We start from the raw sequence: 27474 nt of genomic DNA, 5'->3' as shown, positions 1-27474 counted from the left end.
AGCACCTCTAATATGTTTGGTACAATTGAGTATTTTGATGAGCAGGTTTTCTGAAAATTGAGGTATGAGAATAACAAAGCAAGAGATGGTGTAGTGGTTACAACAGTGGTTTTTGGTTCAGTACACCTGGGTTCAAGTCTCCAGTGTGACACCAGAAGTTAATGATTTAGGAAGGCCCTTCACCCCAAATGGTAAACCAACTACTTACTAATCCCCTAATTGGTATTAAATATTTCAAACTATCAAAAGGGGATGCCCCTAATGATGCTGAATTTCAAGATTAAATAACATTCAAACAGATGAGTTAGAAAAAAAACTCACACCCCCCCCCCCCCCCCTCACAGTTGTCATGAATGTAAACTTGACTTATTAACCCTAAAATGGATTTTTGTACCAGGCTTTAAACATATTTCCGCTGTGAAGTTGGCCTTTTTAACGTGGCAGTCTATGGGGATTGACTTTGTTTTGGAGCCACCCCCTAGTGGATGAGGGTTAAACTGCAATTTTTTGCACTTCCACATAGGCTTCACATTTTACCACCGGAGGTTGCCCCTTGACCATACGTTACGTGGTATAATACTTCAGCATATCATGCATTTTGGTATTGTGTGTGCCATAGACACAAGTCATAGTATACCATGTAGTGTGACGCATAACACTATACATCTGAGTACGTGGTCTAGTGAAGTTTTATTCCATCGGAAAAAAACACAACACCATGACAACATTTATTAATCAAAAGTTGGAAGAATCGAAGAATAGCCCCCAGTTGAAAACCTTGATCTTCATGGAAACTACCCTGTTCTCACATTAATTCATAATGCTCAAGGGTTTTCTCCTCAGCACACGCTAGGAAGCAGCAAACCCGAACGTAAGCTAAAGGTTAACATGTTCTTTATTTCATGTTGCCTACTGTACAAGGGCTGTGGTGTAGCTGTAGTTTAGAAGTTGTAACAAGAACATTTGCTGGTCGACTTATGTTTCAAGTACTCTTGTTGCGTAATGAACAGTTGTACATGTGCATTTAAAGGATTAGAAAGAGCTTAGTCAAGTTCACCTGTAAAGGTCTGAGTGGATTTTAGCTTCAGTCAAACTAAAAGCAGTAACATCTGGAGGACAACTGAAACCATAGCAACCTGCAGGAGCGCAACCGAATCCAATCCCAGCAATAAAAGTTCAGAAAAGAATGAGGTGGCATTAATACATTGGTCATTCATACTAATTACATCATCATTACACATAATAAAATGAATTATGCTCTTGCTGTTAGAAGACACAGCACCAGAACTACAACTAAGTTTGTGTTAAAACGTGAGATATTTGTTTAAAAATATAATACACAGACCACTGACTGGCCCTCCATAAAACATTTCAGATTAAACCTGAGAATAAATAGAAATGACAAAATATAAAAAGGTAAAATAATGTTTCATGTTCATTTAGACAGCTTTAACTATAAACTGGTCTGTGAGCCATTTGTAATCGATTATGGTGGTTGAGTGAACCAAACATTTTTTGTTTAATCTTTCAGTTCATTGTTAACCTTAAAGATACCATTCAAAGCTGTCCAACCAATGTAATGCATTTTGAATCAATGAAGCATGAAATGATGCAGCAGCGTTTTGAATGACTCCTTCGGGAGTAGGACTGGGTTAAAAAATAAATCGATTTATGGATTTTAATGGATTTAAATTAAATAAGTCCAACTCTCATTCATAAAACTCAGAGATCAATTTTTTTATACGTCCTCATTTCCGTGACCCTATACTCGCGAGACCTACCAAGGCTCGGCGAGATCTTAGCAAATGATGTGTTGCCTGCGTCCAAAATCAGCTTCTCTTGCCGAGATAATGACAAGTTCGGATGTTTTCATTTACCAGTGTTGATTACATTCACATATACTGCGTATTACCGCTCACATTAGCAACTAACGCTAAGACCGCGGCACTCATATTAGCAGCTAATGCTAACGGGCTCAGCCACGCTCAGCAACAGGAAGTGATGTCACAACGCACGTAATTTAAAATAAATCCGACATGGTCATTAAAGCCATATTTCTTCTAGAACAGGTTTACGTTTCGTCCTTTTATTAAACAGTAAACAATCTGATGCTGTTTATCTGATTTACAAGACTGCATGTCATAGCTGCTCTCTGTGTCCAACCTGCGTGAAGCTGGCCCCCCACCCCACGCAGAACACAGTGGAAATGGTCTCGATCGTTTGTGCTGCGTTAGTGCTGGTTTGTGCAGGAAAAATTTTATTTTGTGCTGCTTTAGTTTTTAAGATATTAAAACATGTTTTTAAGGTCAACCTAAGTTCACCCAGCCCCCCGACATTGTCCAAATTGAACAAAAATGGTCTCGATCGTTTGTGCTGCGTTAGTGCTGGTTTGTGCTGAAAAGATTTTCGTTTGTGCTGCTTTAGTTTTTAAGATATAACAAGTTTATTATGAGGTGATGACGTCACTCAGCCCCCCCGACATTGTCCAAATTGAACAAAAATGGTCTCAATCGTTTGTGCTGCGTTAGTGCTGGTTTGTGCTGAAAAGATTTTCGTTTGTGCTGCTTTAGTTTTTAAGATATAACAAGTTTATTATGAGGTGATGACGTCACTCAGCCCCCCCGACATTGTCCAAATTGAACAAAAATGGTCTCAATCGTTTGTGCTGCGTTAGTGCTGGTTTGTGCTGAAAAGATTTTCGTTTGTACTGCTTTAGTTTTTTAGATATAACAAGTTTATTATGAGGTGGTGACGTCACTCAGACCCCCGACATTGTCCAAATTGAACAAAAATGGTCTCAATCGTTTGTGCTGCGTTAGTGCTGGTTTGTGCTGAAAAGATTTTCGTTTGTGCTGCTTTAGTTTTTAAGATATAACAAGTTTATTATGAGGTGATGACGTCACTCAGCCCCCCCCCCCCCCCCCCCCCCCCCCCCCGACATTGTCCAAATTGAACAAAAATGGTCTCAATCGTTTGTGCTGCGTTAGTGCTAACCAGTCACGGTCGTCACGGCAACGCGCACAGCTGAACAAGCTGAATCTACTGTCATTGAAGGAATTTCTGAATCATATTATGACTTTAAATGGATCAATATTTGTAGGTTTTATTACATCAACACGTTATCTGAGATCTGAACTGTAAGAATATTTAGAGCAACTCCAAAAGGTGTCATCAGGACATTTAACTTTTTTTTACTGCCCCTACGGTTGTATTTTTTCCCCCATCATAGCATTTCTGGCTCTGAATGTGGGGAAATACTGTATTGCTATGGTACTTCAGAAATTGATGTAGATGTGTCAGATCAGATAATTACAGTAATTATTGCATTCTATTTGTGCTTTTCTTGCACCTTGTTGCTTTTATTTTGCTTTGTACCTGTATATATCCTGTCTTGTGCTTGTCCTGCTTTACTGTTGGTGTTGTATTGCTGCTGGTACCCAAATTTCCCTGAGGACTCTCCAAAGGGATTAATAAAGTATTTCTATTCTATCTATCATATATATATATATATATATATATATATATATATATATATATATATATATATATATATATATATATATATATATATATATATATATATATATCTGAGAAAGTCTATTATTCAAGAAAAAGTAGGTGGTGTTACATAATTAGCTGTAAATGAATTGATATTGATCCTGATCTAATCAAAATGGAATTGAAATAGGCTGTTGTGAATCAAATTTATTTAGGGTATTAGTGACGATACCCTGCCCTATTCAGGAAGAGTGTATCATTTGCCCATCACCAACTTATACATGTCCAACTTTATCATCCGTCGGACAGAGGATCAGAGATAAAGTGGACATGTATTGCCTGTGTAGACCTTTCCCAAAGTACCTTCTGTAGTTCTGCTAGGAGATGTGAATGCAGTGATATATACTCGTATATACATCACAATGAGCAATAAGCTGTATAATAAGTAATGACATACATATGATCTACTTGGTTTGTGCTGCCGTCAGACTCCCTTTTCGTTGTACTGATGATGGGAGATCGTGGTGAAAAATAAATGCAGCTCTTTTTAGCATTGCTGTGACAGACGTGTCTGTGTCTCACCTGCTGGGACTTCCTTCCAGGTGGTGATGAGTCTTGGCTGCGTCTCACTGAGGACAGGTCCCACCTCAGACGCCCACGTGTCACCAGCGCTGCACGCAAGCGCGCCCAGTAGAGAGAGACACATCCAGGAGCCAGAGTACTGTTTTCCAAAGTCAATGGGGATCTCGCCCGGACCAACCTGAGGGTCACAGAGTTACTTGCATGTAACGAGTTATTGTGCTGTGTTTTAAGGCTGCGTATGTGTGTCTATGTGTGTATTTACCTCTATCATATACAGCAGTGCCAATTCTGTAGGAACTCCTCCGTTACAGAAGACCTGAATCCAGTTTCTCTGACCCCCTAACACAGATACATTTTGTTCTAGAAAACCAGACATAACACAAAATGTATGCATCAGTTCAAGCCGTCGTCTTACCTTCCTTGTAGTCGACATCTATTTTCTTTTTCTGTGCTCCTCCCCAGCGAGTCAGCTTGGAGGAGGTGATGAAGAAGGTCAGCAGAGCAGAGAAGAAGCTGTAGTTGGCCATCGTCAAGACAAATCCCACCAGGATTGCTGAGAAAACACAATTCACAGCACAGAAATAACTGCCACTGGACCTCTGCTGTTAGAACAACTAAATTCACAGAAACAACGATTGTTTGCATTCATGCACCAAAACAACAGCTTCCAAAATACCTCGATGATGATCATCATCATCATTATTATTATTATTATTATACAAATCCTTTTTCAAACAGCAAACATGAGAAAAGGGACAATTTTCTGCAGCGGAATAATAACTTCGTCCTTTTGTGGGTATTTGTGGCTGCAAAATGATGTGAGTTTGTTTATAATACAGACACCTGACACTTTAAAAAAGAAAAAAAAAAAAACCAAAAGCAAAATTTCATTCCTTATTCTGCTTCTTTTTTATTTTTTTTATTTTTTATTTTTATTAGCCATAAATGTTTCAGTAAAATATGAACAATGCTCCCTTTTTAATGACTGCCTAGAACCAGTGCTGACAACCTTGTGACATTTGTTAAAAGAGAAAATATCTCTGAAATCTGAATAAAAAAAATCCCCTCTTTAATTGTGAAGCAGCAGTAAAGTAAAGATGATATCTGAACTGCAAATCAATTATCTCCAAACCCTGCTGCAGACATTCAGGAAGGCACGTAGAAGATGAACTTTGATCAAAGGGCAACACTGAAGAAGAAAGTGGTGGGATCAGTGGCTATGGATGATGTTTGAAGGGTTCACAATGATTCTTCGTCACACTGATGAAGAAGATGTCTTCAGAGTAAACGCTGAGGCTCCTTGTTTTCTCTTCATCATGTAATTTAGCTGCAAGAAAGCTAAACCACAAGCAAAGGCTCATGATTTAATACACTGCTTGGCCAGAAAAACAAAGTCACCACCTGGATTTAACTATGCAAATAGGTAGGAGCCTCCTACTGGATAATTACTGCATGGATGATTATCTTTCAGCTGCAACAAGTTATTTAAGCCTATCTGATGTAATTAGTAGCTTCTTGTTTCCTAAACAACCATGTGGAAAGACACATCCTGTGTGGAAAAGATGTTAGTCTGTTTAAGAAGGGTCAGATCATTGTCATCAAGTAAAGCAAACATCTAAGGAGATGCAGACAAAGCGATGCAGCCTTCATGATTAGTGCCTACTGTACAAGCCTGTGGGGGCAGTCTATGATCTAGGGTTGCTGCAGGTGGTCAGGTCTAGATTCAGCAACATTATGTGTCCAAAGAATGAGGTCATCTGATACCCGAATCTATTGAATGAGCAGGTTATTCCATCTTTCCTAATGGCAGAGCCATATTCCAAGATGACAACACCAGGATTCATGGGGCTCAGACTGTGAGAGAGTGGTTCAGGGAACAGGACACATCATTTTCACACATGGATTGGCCACCACAGAGTCCAGACCTGAACCCTATTCAGAATCTTTGGGATGTGCTGGATAAGGCTTTGCACAGAGGTCTGACTCTCCCATCATCAATACAAGATCTTGGAGAAAAACTAATGCAACACTGGGTGGAAAAAAATCTTGTGACATTGCAGAAGCTTATTGAGACAATGACATGGCAAATGCTCCTGGTATCAAAGCTAAACAAAATATTAGTATGACCTTGTTTTTTGGTGGTGACTTTTTTTGGCCAGGCAGTATAGTTGATGTATGTTTGGCCCTCTATTATGATCATGGCACTAGGGTATAAATCACAAGTTGATCCCAACACAATATATCGATTCAGTGGATAATGATTTGGTGTTTATATCAACGTTTCTTCTTCCAGACAACATTTCATGTAGACGTTTGTTTTACCTTCACATGTTTCAACTGTTGTCTGTGGGCTTCCTCAGAAGTGTCATCTGACCACTCATCAGCTGTTATTCTAGACGTGGCCAGATCTGCCAGGTTGGCCACACCACCCATCATCCAATGGTCTCTGGAGGAGAGACTCCCAGGTGTGAGAGCATGAAAGCTTCCTCAACACAGATCATAGCGTCCTTGGTCCATTTCTGATTTCTACTGCCTCCTTAATCCATCTTTTGCATTTGTTTGTTTCTGCTCCGATGACCTCAGAGTTGTCCCGGTCCATGATGTGGTTGTTTCTTTTAGAATGATCCAATATGGTTGATTTTAAGTGTTCTTGTAAACTGTCCTGCGGTCTCCTTTTCAGATTCTTTTAGTGTTCTTCTTTTCTTGTGCTCAGTGACCTCACCGTTTCTACCCTGTATGTTTTACTGTATGATCTGCACGGTATTTCATATAGTATGTTGCATTTTCTGTGAAACCTGGTAAATCTGTCATTTCCGTAACAAAACACTTGATAATGGATAAAGGGCACGTCATAGGGGTCAGATGATGCTTCTGAGGAAGACTGCAGACACAATTACTTTTATTCACATCAAATAAAAAAACATCTAAAATAAAAAATAAATAAATAAAAAAAAAGCTATTTTCATCCTGAGCTCAGACATTTAAATGAAAGGCAGTCAGTTCTGGTGTTTTGTTATCTATTTTTATTATTTATTATCTATTTATTTAAACAAGCATATTCATATTTTTTTCAGATTTGATTAATTTGACTTTTTATATTTGTTTTATGACATTTACTTTGCTCTTAATTTAGCTTTAAACTTGTTTTACTCATGTATGACTATGTTTTACTGTTGTGAAGCACTTTGTGACATTTGCACTTGAAAAGTGCATATAAATAACATTTAAATCTTTAAAAAAAAAAAAAACAGTCTGAACCTCATTCTGGATGTTGGGATTTTAAATGATCATTTTTATCATCTCAAATAAAACAAATAAATTTCCATTTGTAGACATAATGCAGGATAAAGTGGAAACCTTCCTCCTATTTAGAGTCTCAAACTGAATATTTTTAGGACTGTTATAATAACAGTCCATAATAATAGTAGTACAGTCTGACTTTATTATGGTTACACAGCAGATATTTGGATTTTGGCATTTTCTCTCATCAGATTCAAAGAAAAATTTTTAGTTGGAACAAAAAAAAAAAAAAAAAAAAATCTGCATTTTATTTACAAGAAATGTACTCTAATAAATAAAATAAGGACATGAACATCAGTGGAAATTAAACTTTGTAAATCAACACACAAATCATGTACTTACTGGACTTTACATACTTTCAATAAACGAGACAAAGGCATGAAACCTAAACAGTGAAGCAGCAACATGCCTGGATATCGTTTCTGATTACAGCACGTCTTCATCTGCAGTGTTAATAAATCCGTTAAAGCACTTGCAAAATCATACTTTTTTTTGTTAATTCAGACATATTGTCATTTGCATTCGCGTACTATGTTGGTTTTACACCTAGAGGAAGAGCCGCAGACAACAGAGAGAAGCTGAGCGAAACGACGCTAACAGGCGGTGCGCGCTCCCGTGGCCGTATAATCAATTTTTGGCAGACATTGGCTGTGTCCGAATGTCCACCCTACTCCCTAACCCCTTGTTCACTACATAGGGATGCACTATATAGCACACTACATAGTGACTCATTCTCTTGGCGATTGGGACACGAAGCTGCCTATTTTTTTTGTAGCCGCAAATCACGTGACTACCGCCATCACCACGGCAACCACAACCCGCGTCAAGATGTCATTCCAAATCCAATCCAAAGTTGTGTGTAAATATTTTTAGGGTCCGAGCCATACAAAGTATGGCAAGGCCCTATTGTTACTGAAATGTTTTTTATTCTTCTCCTTCTCCTTCTAAGCATTTTGAGCCTAAATATCACCCCCTAAACACCCATGAAAAGTTGTGAAATTTGGCACACACATCAAGCCCGGTGAAAAATTTGATATTCTAAAGTCCGTATAGACTTCAATGCAAAATTGGCTCAACAGCGCCACCTAGAGACACCAAAAATCCCCAAATGAATGGGGTCCCCAAAGTCTACTTCGACATAGGAACACGAAACTCGGCACACACGTATAACACCCCAGGCTGAGCAAAAAAGTCTATTGAACATCTGTTGCTATGTCAACTGGGTGCCCGCCATCTTGGCGTGTACGGCCATTTTTGGGCCATTTTTTGCACTTTACACACATCGTATTTGAACGAACTAGTCTGAGGGGATTCGTGCGACTGACTCCAAACTTGGTGGGAAGCTTCCTGACAAGTTGGGGACCAAACGCTATTCAAATCTTTCTAATAGCAGAAAGCGTGTTACCGTGGCAACCGACGGAAAATGACCTTCTTGCCATGAAACACGGTTTGATCATATCTCCAAAGACATACACGGGATCTGCACCAAACTTCACAGTATTCATACGTGTCACACCCCAAGTCCAGCAAACAAGTCAATCGAACACCTGTTGCCATGGCAACGGTGTACCCGCCATCTTGGATTTCACTGCCATTTGAACGAACTAGTCTGAGGGGATTCGTGCGACAGACTCCAAACTTGGTGGGAACGTTACTGACAAGTTGGGGAACAAACGCTATTCAAATCTTTCTAATAGGCAAAAGCCTGTAACCGTGGCAACCGACGGAAAAAGCCTCCTCGCCATGAAACACGGTTTGATCATATCTCCATAGAAATACACGCGATCTGCACCACAGTTCACAGCATTCATACGTGTCCCACCCCAAGTGCAGCAAAGAAGTCAATCGAACACCTGTTGCCATGGCAACGGTGTACCCGCCATCTTGGATTTCACTGCCATTTGAACGAACTAGTCTGAGGGGATTCGTGCGACCGACTCCAAACTTGGTGGGAAGCTTCCTGACAAGTTGGGGAACAAACGCTATTCAAATCTTTCTGATTGGAGAAAGCGTGTAACCGTGGCAACCTTCTCGCCATGAAACACGGTTTGCTCATATCTCCATAGGAATACATGGGAACTGCACAAAACTTGACATGATTCATACAGGTTGGGTCCTTAACGCGTTACACCACCTGTTGTCATGGCGACATCGGGTGGCGGGGTCCAGGCAGCTCGGACCCGATGGATGCCGCTTGCGGCTTTAATTATTTTTATTCCTTATGTTGTATTTTATTTTTTGTTTGTTTGTTTGCTTATAGGTAATTTCGCGCGGCTCAATTTTTTCGCCTCCTTGCGGCATGTTGAGCTTCTGCCCGCAATGCATTGTGGTTTATATTGGCTCGTCTAGTGACCATCGATGCTCACTACTTTTCAAGATGCATTGTGGGTAATTTTGAGTGCCCTACTTTTTTTCTCTCTGGACATTCGGACACCCCTACAAAATGGCGTGACCCCTATATAGGGCACTATGTAGGGAGTAGAGTGCACATTCGGACACAGCCACAAACTTTAGGGCACAACACCTGGCAAACAACTTGTATGTTGGAGAGCGCGAGCTGCTGCCGGGGTCTCCTTCGTGGCATCATAGAACTTTTTTGCCACTAGTTGCATACACCAGCTTCTTTAAGCACAACACAGAAACAAGTAGGCCTACCTGGCTCTCCTAGTTTCTGGCACCAGCTCCCAAAAAGCTTGCAGTCTTCACCCCTTCTTCTATCCATGCCCAGCGCCATTTGGTTCTAAGGCCGTTGTCAATTAGGACGTCTTTCCCTGGCTTCATGAAATTACTCTGCTTTTTTAAAAATCTAATTTCGGTGAAACAACCATCGGCTTGGATGCTGCGTTCAAGACCACTCAGAGATAACGTTCACGCTACAGGTGAACTCAGCGGAGAAAATGAAGTGTGGCATATTGTCACTATTTGCTGAACATTGAAAACATGCAGCAGCAAGTTCTGCTTATTTTCGAATATGAATACGTGTAATTTCCGACTTTAACGTTGTTCATTGTTCAATTTATTTTCTACAATTCAGAGTCTCAACCACTATACCCATAGTTAACAGTTGTTTTTTTTTCTCTCTCTGAATCATAGTGAAAAGCCGGAGATCCGGCACGGTGCCGAAATACTTGAAGCTCTGCAAATGATTACTGTATAGATGTTTAACTGATATTTTACTTTAAAAAAATCTATTTCCATCGATTCAAATTGATTTAATCCAATACTGATTAAAAAAACTTGGGGAAATAGATTTTTTTTAAAAAGTTTCCTTTTCCGGTGACAACAGTGACCCTACTCTCGTGTGATGTACCGATGCTCGGCGAGATCTTAGCATATATACATACTGAAAGATTTCCGGAGACTTCCGGCTGAAATGTCCGCCTGAGAAGACGCATGCAGAGACGCTTCGCACCAACTTCTGCTGAGAAATGTGCTAAAATATCTGTAACATAAGTTAATCTTCTCTTTCTGCAAGTTTTATGTGATATTGACACTTTGGTGAACATTACTACTCTTGCAATGGGGAAAAAAGACAGCATTCTTCCCACTCTGCCGAGCTAACAAAAACCAGTCTGACATGTGCGCTAGCTTCTGGAGGCCATCATTATTTATTGAATGCCGGGGCCATTGACCAGGATGATTTCCGCCCTCTGCAGACAACACCAAGTAATTCGCCTGCGCCAAAGAAAAAAACACATGATCCAACTAACCCTCCATTGTTGAGTGATATTCACTCACAGTTAGCTAGCTTAACAAAGCTTATCAACAACAGATCCGATGTGATTGATAGCAAAATTACTGATCTGAATGAGAAAGTCGATCGTGCTTTTGCTGACTTAAAGGAAATCTCTGCAAAAATGACCAAACTTGAGGAACGAGTAATAATGTAGAGGCACCCATTAAAAAGCTACAAAGGCGATTGGATGAGTTGGAGTCCTACACAAGGAGATGGAATTTAAAGTTGACAGGAGTCCCTGAGTCTGTCCATGAAAATATCCGAAAAGAAGTAATTAAAATCTGTCAGGAAGTTGCTCCAGATATCAAAGAAAAACTTGCTGATGTGGTTGACTCTAATCATCGTCTTGGGCGAAAGCAACAAGATTCGAAAGATGACAGAAGACCCAGGGAAATCATTCTACAGTTTACCTCGCGCATCTGTAGGGACGCTATTTGGAAGGCGGTGAAAAACTCTTCCTACTTGAAAAGCAACGGCCTACGGTTCAAGGAGGACTTTTCCAAGGGGGACAGAGACGGGAGACTGAAGCTGTGGCCAGAGGTGCAGAAGGCTCGCGTTGCAGGGAAAACGGCTTTTTTTTGCTGGTGCAAGAGCTTTCATCGCAGGTGAAGGTGAAATAAAACTTTTGGACTAATTTTTCTATGGTAGTCCACATATGGATGCTCGCTTACGTGTTTGACTGATTTGTTCTTGACTTCAAGCTTATTTTTTCACAGTTCCCTAATAGTTTAGGATACTTTTAGCTATTTATTTTTACTGGTTTAGGTGCTGCGTTTCCCAACCGACCTATTCTCTATAAAGTTCTAGAGTGTTAAGTAGCTGTTTAATAAGGTTATTCCTTATCTTTGTTCATTCATATTTTCCTTTATTCTTACTTGTTCAATTATGTATTTTTCTATTTTTCCTTAAATACCAGGGGGTTAAGAAATACTTTAAAACGTAAAGCTTTATTTTTATTTGCAAAACAGTTTAGAAGTGATTTCGTCTTTTTTCAAGCATCACACTCTCTTACTAAAGACTACAATTTTTGGAGATCTCAGTGGGGACACGACATATGGCTGTCACATGGCTCTGAACACTCTGCAGGGGTTTGTTGCTTGAAAAACAGTTTTAAGGAAGAAGTGCTGCTATCGGATTGTGACAAAAATGGCCACTTTGTTTAGTCTCAAAGATGTATAACAAGATTTTTATTATTGTTAATATCTATGGCTACAATTTAAAAGCGGAAAATGATTTGTTATTAGATTTGTTAGATGAGAAAATTCATATCTACTTGTCCAAGTTCCCAGATGCACATGTAGTAATAGGGGGCGACTTTAATGTTGTTTTGGATAAAGTTATGGACAGAACCCTCTCACTCAAACACAAACCTTAAAAATTTAATGCTCAAATATGATTTAACTGATATTTGGAGAGATAAATGTCCAGTCGATAGAACATATACCTGGTCTAATAAAGACCTTTATAGACGTTCACGCTTAGATTATTGGCTTGTTCCCTGTTCACTTGACAAAAACAGTGTCGTTATTCAGATCTTACCAACGCCCTTAACTGATCATAAAGCACTAGTACTGAATTTTAACCTTTTGCCAGGTGAAACCCTCTCCAAATGTTTCTCATTTTGGAAAATGAATAGCTCCCTTCTGAGCCACAATTGTGTAAAAGAAAAATTAACGCGGCTCATTTCTTTTTATTGGGAAAAAGCAAAAAAAGAAAATTCTTTTGGATCTAATTGGGAATTTTTAAAATACGAGATGGGTAAATATTTAAGGAATTATGGTAGTTTATTGGCTAAATCTAGGTCACTTGATCAAGAAAAGATTGTCAGGGAAATTACAAGTCTTTCTAATAAAAATGCAGTAGACTTAAATGATGAGGAGAAATTAAATCTTTCAGAATTACAGGAAAAACTGGATGAACTTTATAAATACAAAGCAGAGAGGGGCATTTATAAGATCGAGACAAAAATGGCTCGAGCACGGTGAACAAATGTCATCTTATTTTTTTAAGTTGGAGAGATGACAACAATTATTGATTAATAATGAGGTTACTGATAACAAGGAGGATATCTCGAAATTCTGTTTTGAGTACTTCTCCTCTTAGTATAAAACTGAGTTTAACAATGACTGCCTCTTAAATTTTTCACAGCGCCTGGGAAACATGAAATCGATTAGTCAGGAAGAAAAATTATTCTGTGATTCTCCTATTACTGAAAAAGAGATTGCTGAGGCTATAAAACGGCTAAAAAACAACAAGTCACCGGGCAGCGATGGCATCACCGCAGAATTTTATAAATTATTCTCTGATACTCCTACGCCTTTTCTTCTGAAAGTCTCAGTAATGCCACACTCCCTGTTACCATGACTCAGGGTGTCATCAGTTTGATCCCTAAACCAAACAAAGAAACTACTAATATTGAAAATTGGATACCAATAACCTTAATAATGACTATAAGTTGTTTGCTACTGTTTTTGCTCAGAGATTTAAGTTGATATTGGATAGTATTATAGATGAAAATCAATCTGGTTTCATGAATAATAGACACATCTTCAATAACATAAGACTAATACTTGATCTGATTGATTATTCCGATCTTATTCAGCTCGAACACTATACACATGTATAGTATACAGGTATATACAATTCATACTTATATCTGCAAATAACTCGAGTGTGCACATCTGTTTATTTCTGTAAATATTTTATACCTTAGATCTTTTATTTATTTATTTATCTTCTATACTGCTCTCTTTGCACTGACATTGGGGATGGCTTAATCTCATTGTATATGTGTATAATGACAATAAAAGGCATTCTATTCTATTCATTCTATTATTGATGAAGATAGTTTCATCCTCTTCCTAGACTTCTATAAGGCTTTTGATTCTGTTGAGCATCCCTTTATTTTCTTTTAGTCTAGAAAAACTAGGGTTTGGGAGGTTTTTTTGTTCCGCTATGTCAACCCTTTATGCTAATGGTAACAGTTGTGTTAAATTAAGTACCGGTGCAACTCCTAGGTTCCAGTTAGAGAGAGGTATTCAGCAAGGATGCCCTGTCTCTGTGTACCTTTTTCTTATTGTGGGGCAGGTCTTTTGTCATTTCCTGAAATCGAGCAATATTGAAGGAATTTCCGTTGCTGAAAGGATTTTACTATTGAGCCAATTGGCGGACGACACTTGTTTATTCTTGAAAGATGCTACCCAGGTGCAGCAGTCATTCGGCTTTTTCCAAAGCCTCCGGTCTTTGTTTAAACCTTAATAAGTGTGTTCTGTTCCCCTTAAAGACTTGTGCTATAACCTCTATTAATAATATTATGGTCAAAGATCAGTTAAATTATTTAGGTGTTACTATTGCTAAACTCCAAAAGGACAGAGTCAATCTTAACTTTGCACCTCTGATTAAGAAAGCAGAGAGCAAATTCAATCTTTGGTTACAAAGGGGCCTGTCCTTAAACGGTCGTGTTCTCTTGTCCAAAGCTGAAGGTATTTCTAGACTTATTTATGCTGCATCCTTGGACAATAAAACCACCAAAAATTGATCAATTATTATACAACTTTCTATGGAAAAACCATCTGCAATACATTAGAAAATCAGTTGTAGCCAATTCCTGTGAAAACGGTGGCCTTAATTTTTTGGACTTCTCTACCTTAAACTATGTGTTTAAAGTCAAGTGGCTAAAACAAAGTTTAATGAATGGCTCTTCCATGTGGAATTTCATTCCTAAATTTGTTTTTGATAAAATTGGAGGATTGCCTTTTCATTCTAATGTGTAATTACAAAATTAATAAATGGAATAATAGGGACATTCTACTTAAAAATAAAAGTTTTTTTTTTTTTAAAACAGTGGTTTGATAAAGGTATTTTCTCAGTTATGCAATTGATGTCTCCTAACAGCCAACTTATGAGTTTTGCTGATTTTATTTCTCGTTTCAATATTCAAATCTCTGATAAAGAATTTGCTATGGTCATTAAAGCTGTCAGTCTTGCTCTTTAGAAATGTACCACTTCAGGCCGATCCTGTTTTGATTCATCCCTCTAAAACCTTCTGTGGGAAAATTTGTTTTTCCTCAGGCCTTAAAAAATGTAACAAGGCTTCCGTATCTTGTTTTTTGTCTGATACTGTTGCCAAACCTAATATTGTTACAAACTGGAATAATTTTGTCAAGGATATTCCGTGGGCCCAAGTTTGGATGTTGACAAATAATTATATTTTAAATAACAACATTAAAAAAGTCTCTTTCAAAATTTTGCACAAATTTTATCCTGTCAAACATTTCATCAAGAAATTCATTGACGATGCTGATATTAACTGCTCTTTTTGTCATACTCACCCTGAAACTGTCCCTCATTTATTTTGGCATTGTGAATACAGTAAAAAATTTTGGTTTGATATTGTTTATTAATCATAACTTGCTTATTGATTTTTCTTTGTCCTTTGAACATGTGGTTTTTGGTTTCTTTAAGTATGATAAAAATTTTGTAAAAAAAAAAGCTTATGTGATTAATCTACTGATAATTATGGCTAAATTCTTTCTGCATAAGTGTAATTTCTCACAGCGTAAAACTCTTTTCTTATTGTTTCACAGAATGTTCATGTCTTATGTTAAATCTTTGACAACAGTTAACAACGATAAGGCGAGAAGGGCTGTTGCTTCTTGTATCACATTTAACTTATGTACGCCCTGATCTGTAATGTGTATTATGTAGTCTTTTTCTGTATCTTTATCTTGGTATTGGTCACCCCTGTTTATGTTCTCTTTTTATTTATTTATGCCCTTTTTTTTTTCTTTTTTTTTCTTTTAACTTTTTGCCCTTCTTGTTGCATTCTGTCTTGTCTTTTTATACCATTTCACCAATGTAATTCTCTCTTACTGTGATTAGTTTCTATATTGTTCATTATATGTCCTTATTATTTATTGAACTAAATAAATGGTATAAAAAATAATAAAAAAAACTACTGAAAGATTTCCTCCATCGCTTCAGTCCAAAATTGCAGAGTTGATGCCAAATTACTATTTTTAATATAACACTCATAACTTTGTTTCTGGATACCTAATGAAAAAAATTCTAAATGTAAGGCTAGAAAACCATCAGAAAGTTTATAAATAAATAAATATAGCTTTAAAGTTGCTAAGTTGTTAGCCGAGCTCTGATGTGCGCAACAGTCTAATCGGTGTACTGGAAACCGTGCACTGACAAATGTTCCACATTGTTTAGAATTCAAACTGCAATTAAATGTATTCATTTTTTTTGATGTGTGTATTTTTTTTTATTTAATTAATTGTAATTAATTAATCATGATGGTGTGAAATCCACCTTGATCATCAGTTATTTAAGAGGAACTTTTAAATGAAGATGATGAACAAAAACCAAAATGATGAACTGAAACAGAACTGAGAGGAGCACCAGAGTTGTTACACAGCGGCTGGTTAAACAGAGCAGACACACTTACCCCCTAGTGCTCCTGATCGGTCCAGACTGCGTCTCCTCAGCGCTCGCAACGTCAGCGTAAGGGGAATCAATATGGAGAACAACCATCGCCATGGCGACACAGGCTGTAAATTACCTGTAAACACGCACACAACCACAAAATTTTTATTGTTAATATAAATAAATACACAGTATTTGTATAGGTAGTAATTGGTCTCAAAATTGTTCCAGTCCACACAAAAACACCATAAAATTTGACCAGATATAAAACGATTTTACCAAAACATTTAAAATTATGTCTGCTCAGTAAGTTTTTTCTAAGGGTTAAAATAAGATCAAGATTATGTGCTACTGTGTCAGAGTAAACAGTAAAAAAAAAAAAAAAGTAAATGTTATTTTTTCCTAAAAAAAAAACAGTGAATTTCAGTGAAAACCAGCGGATAGTAGCTTAGTTCATCTAGGAATAAGTTAGGTAATGTCTGATGGGGAACTCTAAATTTAGAAAGCAAAATAAATGTTTTAATAGTGGGATTATGTAAGTAAATATTTAAGGAATCCATAGGTTGATTTTTGATTAACAATCCTCAAAAACCTCAATCGTTGGTCAGTGTGAGGAAAATGGAGGGATGGCCCCCAAATCCACCTTAGAAACACCATGAGCATCAAGAAAGAATTAAAGCCCAAGATAGTCTATGATAGGAAGAGAGAATATTTCACTATAATCCCCCCCTCACTCCCTCCATCTCCATGGAAACCAGCTGGACCCTCATTCCTCATTTGATTCATTTCAAACATAGATAGTCATAGGAGAACACATTAGCAAAGTTTTTTAGAGCTGGAATAAAACTTTTCACCACAAAACAAAAGTAAATTTTTTTTTCTTTGTTACTCTTTGCCTTGACGAGACAGACATCTTTATATTCAGTAGAGGCTCTGCTTTCATATGACACATTGTTCGTGTGGTTTGCCTGAAGTGGACAGTGCTTGACTGGACTTTATAACCCACAGAGATCTCCGAGGTCTTCTGACTAGTGATGTTATGTCTGACACAAAGGCCCCAAAGCCTGCGTCGAGTAAAGGGGGAGTGTCCAAATGAAGCCTGCGGCGAAGCCTGCAGTAGTTTCCTGAATATCACATGACCAAAGACAAATGAGGCCCTGTTTTTCCTAATTCACGCAAGTGTCTCGTTGTGCGATTCGGGATGCTGAAAGCCGCAGAAACTGCAAGAAATGCTCTGTGTAATTTGAGGTGACAGTGAGGTAATACAACACATGCGATACTGACAAAAGCAAGAGACGAAAGACATCAGCAGTTTGGGAATATTTTGATATGATGTATTCCAATAAAATATAACTTTATTGGATGGATGGCTGGATGGATGAATGAATTTACAATACAGTTGCATCATTATGTTTACATATCTGGACTGCTGGACGTCAAATGACCAGCAGATGTCAGTACTACTGTTAAAAGGGTCCTCGTGTAAAGACACGTTAAGCGATGCAATTGGCTACAAAGACTCAACACATAAACGAGGCTTCATTACACCATCACTACTTCTGACCAGGGACTCTTAGTAGTACAAAGATTCAGGCTGAACCTTAGGGGCAGTCCTTTCTTTGCTTTTCTAGCTCCTAAACTATGGAACAGCCTTTCCTCCCATTTGAGGGTGGACACTTTTAAAAGCAGTCTTAAAACACACTTTAGTTCCAGATTGGTTTTAATAGCTGGGTGTGTGTTTGTGTGTGATTTTTATGTTCTGTTGCTGTACTTTTAGCCGTTACTCTGGTATTATCACAGCCCTGTGTGTATTTTATATGTTTTATGTTGTAAAGCATTCTGGCAATCCTGGTTTTTTTTAGATGTCCTTTATAAATAAAGTCTACTAGGGGCGGCGTGGCTCAGTGGTAGAGTGGTCATCCTGTAGCCCAAGGGTTGCTGGTTCGATCCCGGCCCGGAGAGCACATGTGGAGGTGTCCCTGAGCAAGACACCAAACCCCTAATTGCTCCTGATGGGTCGTGGTTGAGCGCCTTGCATGGCAGCTTCTGCCATCAGTGTGTGAATGTGTGTGTGAATGGGTGAATGTTACGTACATGTAAAGCGCTTTGGATAAAAGCGTAATATAAGTACAGAACATTTACTTGACAGTGCTGTTATAAGGTTATTCCTACATTCCTGCGTAATTCACTGGAGTCTGAATCCTATTTCATTTGGATATTAATGCTTGGTAGAGAGTTTAGCTGAGTTTCTCCCTATCATTTTGGTATGCTGCATGTCATGAGCAACAATCTTCTTTTCTGCACATATTAAATGCTGCCTCACATACAGGGAGCTGTAGTCAACAAGAGGTTAACAAAACTGAAGTTAAAATTGTTTTGCGTGGTAAAACCTGGAACATTTTACACAGTAATCACACACATTTGTGATAATTTTGAGACCAATTATCGCCATGTGGACTCTGAACTCAGAAAACTTCTCGGGAACGTTTATCTAGAATCATTCAAATAAAAGATCCAAGATAGTATAATCACAAACAAACAAACATGTATAAATTAGGGTTGTCAAATTAATAAAATTTTTAATCAGAGCTTACAAATTTATCATGATTTATCACCAATGCCTGGAATGTGCCCGTTTTTATTGTATTGTATCAACAGAAAGAGCCAATGCTTACAAATGTTAACAGACCTTCACTTTAAATGACCACTTGAGTTGTAACGATCAGTTCAATACAACATAAAATCAAGAAAATCTAATTTTGCCTCCTGCTGTCTGTCCCCTCATCAAAGCTTTTCTGCATAGCTGAAGTATAAATCCTTTCTTTTCAAACCCTGTCCTGTCCAGCATCAAGACATGTAAAACAATGGTCTGTGTGCCACATTGTGTCGTACAGATTAGCTCTACCAAGGGAGGCATCTCGTATAAATCCTTTTTACCACCCGTCTCCTACTTTGTTAGTGATTTATATCTCAGAACCTGTTCATAATTTCCCTCATCACATTCATGACCCATAAATGATCAGAGCTGTCTCCAGCATCTGCACAGCATCAATCAACCTGATCTATCTTCATAGATGTGTGCATGGCTGTCTCACACAGCCGTTTCACTAGCAAACCCCATTAAACAGAAAAGTTATATGAAATAAAGGCAAACAATGTCTAACTGAAATAGGATTCTATTATCAAGTTTTCATTATTTAGCTTCACGTGACACGTGTCATGGATCTGATTGACATGGGACAGATAAATGTTCCCTACTTATGCTAGCATGTCCAAAAAATTATACTTTTGGGTAAATATGTGCCAGTGTAAACCCTGAACAGCTAGTTTCTTCCTTTTCAGATGAACGATATACACATACAACAATAGAGAAAAGCCGATCAGCTGGAGAGGGAGGGGGGAGGATGCCGCAAAAACAGTGACGACCAGAGCAGTAACGTTTGTGTAAAACTACACAAAAAGTTTTTTTTTTTTTTTAAATTCAGGAAAACCCTCTTATGAGCAAAAAAAAACAACAACAAAAAAAAAGCAGTCTTTAAGTCCACTAAATGTCTATATTGTTCATTCAAAGGTAAAGAAAACTATTTTTTCCCAGGTGAATAGATTCCATTTTTGTCAGATCTAAAAAAAATAAAATAAGGCTTTTTAACTTAAGGAAACATTTTCTTTGCCTGTCTTCTTTGTGCACTCTGTTGTACAGCAGCTATTTTACTGCTAAAATTTCCAGTTAATCATTAAAAACACAGGAGATAAGGAGACACAGGAGATTAATGCATGATTTTCTAAGCAGGTGAAAGTCAAACTCACTGTCAGATTACAGATTACTGTTCAAGTTACACAGATACCAGATTAATGCTTGAAATCATTATTTACTGCCCCCATCTCAAGATCAAGAGGTTTCAAAAGCTGGTTTTGTCGTAACAGAATTAATCACCATGGTTATTAGACATCAGGACAGCCATTACAGCATGCACAGAACTGGTGTACACTGCAAATGTCAAATGACAAACAAACAGAGTCTGGATGTCGTCAGCAGTCATCTGAAACGTTGCTGGTTGAAGCAAACCAGTGTTGCTTGATCTCTCATCTTTGGCAAATATGAAGATATCATCAGCTCAAATGACTGAACAGCAAACAAAGCTGCACATTTATGCCTCCTCTTAGTGTTCAGCTATTAACAGCAATGACAGCTATAATCAGGTGTGACGCTCATTTTCAAGCTTTCTATAATCATCCTTTTATTTCTTAAAAGCAAAGTTTTAGTTTTACAAAGAATACTGTTCATCCGTCTTAAAAAAAACTAAACAAAAACCAAAACAGGCCTGTTTAAATTTTAATATACATTAACTTGTTATCATGAGAAAATCTGAGATCATAAAACAATGAACGTGCAAGCTTATGAATGACAACAAAATAAATAGCTGCAGGCCATTACAGTATTTTGTCAGATATATTTTTTCACTTGCCTCAATAAACATATTAAAACAAAAAGAAAGGAAAACAAAAATGGAAGAGGTCGGGGGCAAAATTCAGGAAAAAAAAAAAAGTACAGATTACATATAACAAACAACTCTGCCTCTTCCGATCAGATTCGTTCTGTCTTCGATTATTAAGTCTCCATTTTCTTTTTATCAGACAGATGAGAAAAAGTTTTTTGTTACCTTGACATGTTTTGACTACACCTGTAGTCTTCCTCTGAAGGGTCACGTGATGGTACTGCGACGTCTTATCAGCTGTTAAATCAGCTGGTTATTGCGGTTACCAGACAGCAGGGGGCGTGGTCTACCCTGTTCTCTGGCACCTCGAGTAGGATCGCATTCCAGGTGTGGGATAACGTGGATAAGGTGTGGGTGGTTAGCGTTTCATTTCTGAGACCTATTGCATCACTTTATGGAAAAGAACTTTGCTCAAAACCCTGTTAAATAAAATCTGACACTTGTCCTCTAGATACTTTTTACATTATAATATTTCTGACATATTGCAAGGTAATAAACAGTACATATATGCAAATAGGTATTTTTTGATTTTGATTAAGGGCCTCATAGAGACAGACGAAAAAAAAAAATCTGCTCACTATTTCCTGGGTCAGTTGTTAAAACGGTTAAAGCAATTACTAGAAAGTGGAAAAACTAACTTCCCAAAACAAGGCAGAGAACCAAAGCTGGGGGACGGGCATCAGTAAGGAAGCAAAAACGTGTTTTTACATTACGTTACAGGAAGGTTTAACTCCATGCTTCAAAGATCCATGACAGACGGTCTCCCATCAACATGGGTGAGATCAACAGTTTATGACAGCGTCACAAACATGAAACTTTTTTTATATAATAATAATAATAATAATAATAATAATAATAATAATAATAATAATAATAATAATTATTATTATTATTATTATTATTATTATACTAATTTACGCCACAGGAAGCATAAAGCTGGGGTTTGTGGAAAAGTGGCCATTTACTCTGAACTAAAACAAAAAAGCATGTTTGGAGTTCACCAAAAAGGCAATGTAGATTCTCTAAACATGTGGAAGATGATGATCAGATGAGACTAAAGGCGCATTCACACCAGCACTTTTGATTCGAATCCCAGTTTATTTGCTTGGAAAGTCCACTTTATTTGGGGAGGTGTGAAACAAACTTTTAATATTACAAATAAAAATACTAATACTAATAATAATAGAAGTCATCATTATCACAATCATCAACATCCACGTCAACATGCCATCTGTCATCATCTCTATTAAGAACAATAAATCATAAAATATAATTATATATTGTTCATTTCACCACAAATCAGCAGAGCTAAGACCAGGAAACAAGCCAGGGCTCAGATCCAGAGGTTTCTCAAACCTGGCCACCAGGGTAGGATCAATCAGACCACAGGTGTTGTTTTGATTTCCATATTCCATCCATCTATTTTCTACCACTTGTCAGGAGTTGGGTCGCGGGGGCAGCTGCCTAAGCAGGGAAGCCCAGACTTCCCTCTACCCGGCCACATTCACCAGCTCATCCAGGGGGATCCCGAGGTGTTCCCAGGCCAGCCGGGAGATGTAGTCTCTCCGGGAGATGTAGTCCCCGGTCTCCTCCCAGGGGGATGTGCCCGGAACACCTCACCAGGGAGGCATCCATGAGGCATCCTAACCAGATGACCGAGCCACCTCATCTGGCTCCTTTACTACCGGGTATGAACTTCTTTTTTATTTCTTTTTTACTTTTCACATTATCAATGTGCTTTTGTGGAATTGACTGTAAAATGTTAAGCGGACTTTAAAACAGGTGACCGTGTCAGAAAGTTGACAGAGTGCAGCTTTGTGATGAAGTACAACCACGATGGAAAACTAAACCATGACAAATTTTTTTGAGGATGTTTCTTTATTCTGTGAAAAGTTCTAAGTTCTAATAACCACAAATGAGCATGAAAACAGTACACTATTCATAGAAGGGCATATGATTTAATGGTTTTGTCTAAACGTATTAGACGCAGGCAGCCATATATCCGCAGAGGAGCCGCTGGAGCGCAAACAAAGAGTGACAAACTATGGGATATGTGACACGAAGTCTTGCAGGCAGCTTACCAGAGATGGTGCTCATGGTGAGGGAGAGGAGCCAGAAGAAGAGAGACAGTGCCAAAGTGGCACACAGCACGATCATATCAGTCATCATCTTGATGTACTCCTTCATCAGGATCTCCTTCTCAGAGTCCATGATGGAAAACAGGCCAAGCTGCAGGAGGACAGAAAGATAGCGTTAGATCAGAGGAATCCGTCTCACATTTCTGACAACCACCATGACAGATCATGATTTTAAGATTAAGATTTTATTACGATCCCTTGCTGATGCTGCAAGCAATCCAGACTACTTTAAATGTAGCGTTACTAAGAATAAAACAAAAAAATAAACATGAACTAAATCAAACAAGCACTACACTTAATTTTGCCTCAAAGGTCTTTTGGGGTTTCTACTTGAAAATGACATACATTATTGATTCGATTGCTAAACTATGTAAACCATCTTGTTATCAAAATAAAGCTAATAAAGCAGATGCCACTGTATTAAAGTAATCAACAATCAAACATAGGAAAACGTAAAGAATGTTTTTCTAAGCTAAATATTTTTTGCATAACGCTTTGAAATTTTGCTTTCATCGACAAAAACCTCCAGAAAACCACGACAACACATGGACATTTTCTGTGCAAAGTTGCATGGGCCTGAACTGAAACACAACAAAGTTACAGAGGATTTAGAGAAGAGATGGCGAGGTGTATTTCAGTTTGGTGCATTTTGGCACTGATTAAGGTTCTCGTCATCCGATGGGGAATCTGGGACACATAACTCTGTCCCACTGTCTTTAAAACCATCTCCAGCACCTTTTTATTCTAAAGCAGCTAAAAAGTGGTCAAAAACACAGTAAAACACATGCAACCATGCATAATACTAGCGTGCATATAAACACAGAAATACAGTATATACTTTCTCTGTCGGGTACAGCTCTGAACTCCCGATTCAGCCAACCGATTTACATGATTAACCCCTATTATTAATTGTGCCATCCAGTAGAATTACACTTATATCACCATGTTTACATCCATCTGACCCCATCCACGATATGGAGAGAAGGATCTGAGACACAAACTGACTGACACTTATTATCATCCAATCAAACCCATGTAACTGGGCAAAAAATAGTGATTTTGAATAGGAAATTGCTCCCAAATCACAATAGACTGTTTTCCAAAAACATTACAGCTTATAGATCACAATGGATCTACAAAACATTTAATCACAGTTATCTGGATCCTAAAAAAATACAGTATTTCACATTTTCAGGATACAGAAGTAATTTCAAATGTACATAACTGTAGATTTCCACATCTGCGGAGTAATCCTACCCCAAGAACTAATCTCATAATACAAACTGAAGTCAGACCTATTAAGGTACAAAAATATAAAGTAATGAACATCTTAGAGCTGGGTGATTAATCGATAAAATCGATGAATCAAATTTTCCATTTTTGGCGATTTATTTAGATGAAAATCAGGATTTTTTTCCATAGTTAGTTAGCAGCAGACTTCGCCCTCCCTCCACACCAGAGCGGTGTTTGTCTGACAGGTTTTCAGTGAAGTGACCCTTCACTCACGCCTGGGATTTAGCTGTGTGTATAACTGCAGTGAGAAATGCTGCTCTCTACGAGATGCAGAAGTCAACTTAACTCACAAACTCTAGTTAAGAGACAACCTTCATCAGGGGAATTATTTCTGCAGTGGATCCTGTACGATAAGGATCCAAATGGAAAGAGATCACGGATGCAGTTGTGTTGCATATTTCTATGTAAGATATGAAGTAGTTTATATGGCCGAAGAGTTATGACATTATATGCTTCAGTTTTGAGGGCATTCATTTATATACATAAATAAATGTTTTTTAATAACTTTATTTATGTTTTGTATGAGAAAAGAAATAAAAATCAATTAAAATCAGAAATCGGATTTGGTTATAAAAGATCGTAGATTTTATTTTTAGGCCATATTGCCCAGGCCTAGAACAAGTTATCTGCCTTGGAAATGTTTTAGAGTTACACATAAATTAAACCTCATATGAACAAATTAGGAATTACAGCTACATTTATTTTAAACAAATGCAATTAATATCTTCTATGTCATTTTCACATTTGCCAAATTTATACTGTGGGCCAGACTGGACCCTCTGGTTCAGAATGGTTTAGGACCAAAACACATCAGTGACCTCTTGACCCAGTATGAACCACCAACCAGACCCCTCAGGTCATCTGGATCTGGTTTCTCATCAGAACTAGACATGGAGAAGCTGCATTCAGCTTCTATATGCTCCACATGTTCGGAACAAACTCCTAGAAAGCCTTAGCATTAGCCTTAGAATTAGCTGAAAAGCTCAAGTTTATTTAAATCCAGACCAAAAGTCCAAATCTGCATTAGTTTCTTTTAAAGGTCCCATATTAAGCAAAATTCACTTTCTAATGGTTTTCTAACTGTCATATGTGTCCTCATAACCTGTGTATGAGGCCCAAAAATGCTCCCTATCTTGCTCCACTTCTTAGCGAATGTGTTCTCAAATGGGTGAGTCTGAGATCTTTCCCTTTGTGAACTCCCGAAGGGAAATAACCACTCCCCTAGTAGTGGATACTTTCATTGACCTGACCTCCAAGCTAGCTGAGCCTGCCCTCTGAAATCACAGAGTGGGCGTCAGCGAAAGCCGGACCCTCTCCCAGAGAGGGGTGTGGACAGGCACCACTCATGAACATTTAAAGGTTTAGACACAGAAACAGCCTGTTCTCAGTAGAGCTCACTAGAGCCACATTTGGAACAGCTGAAATGAAGGACCAAAGCTGAATTTGGGGGTAATACACTTTGAAAACAATGTTGTTGGACCTTTAAGCTTCAACTTGATCCTGTTTAAATACTGTTTTTACCCACTGTTCTTTTTCCCTTTCTCTTTTGTTTTTAACATTACATTACGCTTCTTATTTTCTGTAAAGCACTTTGAATCACCCTGTCGTTGAATTGTGCTGAAGCTACCTGACCTTGCGTCTGGCAGCCGGTTTTGGCCCCTGGACTGTATGTTTGACATCCCTAATCTTCAGTCAGATTTTGGCCAAAATACTTGTTGCAGGGATTTCTATACCAGGCCGTTCTCAACATAACTAAACCAGAAACATTCCTAAGAACACTATATTTCAACTGGTGTTTCAAGTTGCACAATACTTAAATTTATGCTGTACATTTCAACCCATGTAAAACAATCCAAAAAATAAATATTTTTTTAATTCACCACTTTCTTCTCACAAAATCCTTAATATTGTTTTCTGACCAAGGCTGTATTAGGGAGAAGGAATTGCAGCACTTTGTTTAGATTACTGGCTGCTGCAGTGTAAATGCAGGTGGAATGAACCTACCAAAATTCCTTAGTTTCTGTGAGTGAAACACAGCCTAAGAGACTAAAAATGGTAGTTTTGATAAAATCATAGAGCTTACAAGGCCAACACTTAGACAATAAATTGAGTGGTCAATGCAGAAAACAGTACAGACTTTCATCTTCCAACACCACCAGGGACCGTGTGGTTGTTACATGGAGTGGGCATTTTGCAGACACATTTAGGTCCCCGTTTGCTGTAAACCAGTTGTTCAGTCTCATGACATTTATCCTGTACAGAAACATTTCTGTCCTGAAGAGAGTAGTCCCTCCCAGGATTAATAAAATTTCCATCCATAAAATTCATTTTCCTGGGTTAAGCATGAAGATAATGTGGGAAAATATCCCATGGCTTTCATTGGAGTCCTGTGACATTACTACAGATAACCTGCATGTGTGTTAGCCAAAAACGTCACATGCATGTTTTGCTGCATTTGTTTCTTTTAAGCTTTTCTTTTATCTGCATATCCATGAACAGAGTTAGCTAGTGTTAATAGTAACTAGAAACATGCCAAATTGACGCCTTCGATGACATTTCACAAGAACAGCAAACCATGTAGATCTTACCTAATATTTCTGACCACATTTCACATTTGTCATCACCAACTTGAGGACTTTAAATCATTTCGTGAGTCGATGACATTTTAAACGTAAACACGTGAAAATGTTTGTATCATAAATGGCAACAAATAAGATTTTAATGTGTTACTCAAGTCCCTGAAAACAGTTAAACATTAACGTAGCGTAATGTACTGAGCAAACTCACCAGTTGCTGCTGAAGCCATCGTGATTTAACGCTACCGCACCCTTTATTTAAACCAGCAAGAACTGTTTTAAATCGATACCAATATATTTTCCACTATTAAAACGCCTTACTTATAAAAGAAGTAACAAAAATCAAAGGAATGCGCTTGACAATCGAATTGCTTGTCATTAGATGCTCCGAGTTGACCACCGAATGATTTAAATACGACACGGAA

The 27474-nt window shown here is 38.0% G+C and overlaps 1 protein-coding gene across 1 annotated transcript in view; it reads right to left on the bottom strand.

The window, feature by feature from the left end:
- The window catches only part of tmem19 (transmembrane protein 19), a 28299-nt gene extending 825 nt beyond the window's left edge, over positions 1-27474 (bottom strand). Inside the window, exons 1-6 of the mRNA XM_041977444.1 lie at positions 27261-27474; positions 23124-23271; positions 16569-16682; positions 4496-4633; positions 4343-4419; positions 4081-4258 (exon numbers count right to left, since the gene is read on the bottom strand). Coding sequence (XP_041833378.1) covers positions 4081-4258; positions 4343-4419; positions 4496-4633; positions 16569-16682; positions 23124-23253 — 637 coding nt within the window. The 5' untranslated portion in view covers positions 23254-23271; positions 27261-27474. The remainder of the gene's footprint in view (positions 1-4080; positions 4259-4342; positions 4420-4495; positions 4634-16568; positions 16683-23123; positions 23272-27260) is intronic.

Source organism: Melanotaenia boesemani, chromosome 23, assembly GCF_017639745.1.
Source record: "Melanotaenia boesemani isolate fMelBoe1 chromosome 23, fMelBoe1.pri, whole genome shotgun sequence".
NCBI classification, from domain to species: domain Eukaryota; kingdom Metazoa; phylum Chordata; class Actinopteri; order Atheriniformes; family Melanotaeniidae; genus Melanotaenia; species Melanotaenia boesemani.
Note: the sequence above shows the minus strand (reverse complement) of the source record. Positions and strands in the feature narration are given on the sequence as shown.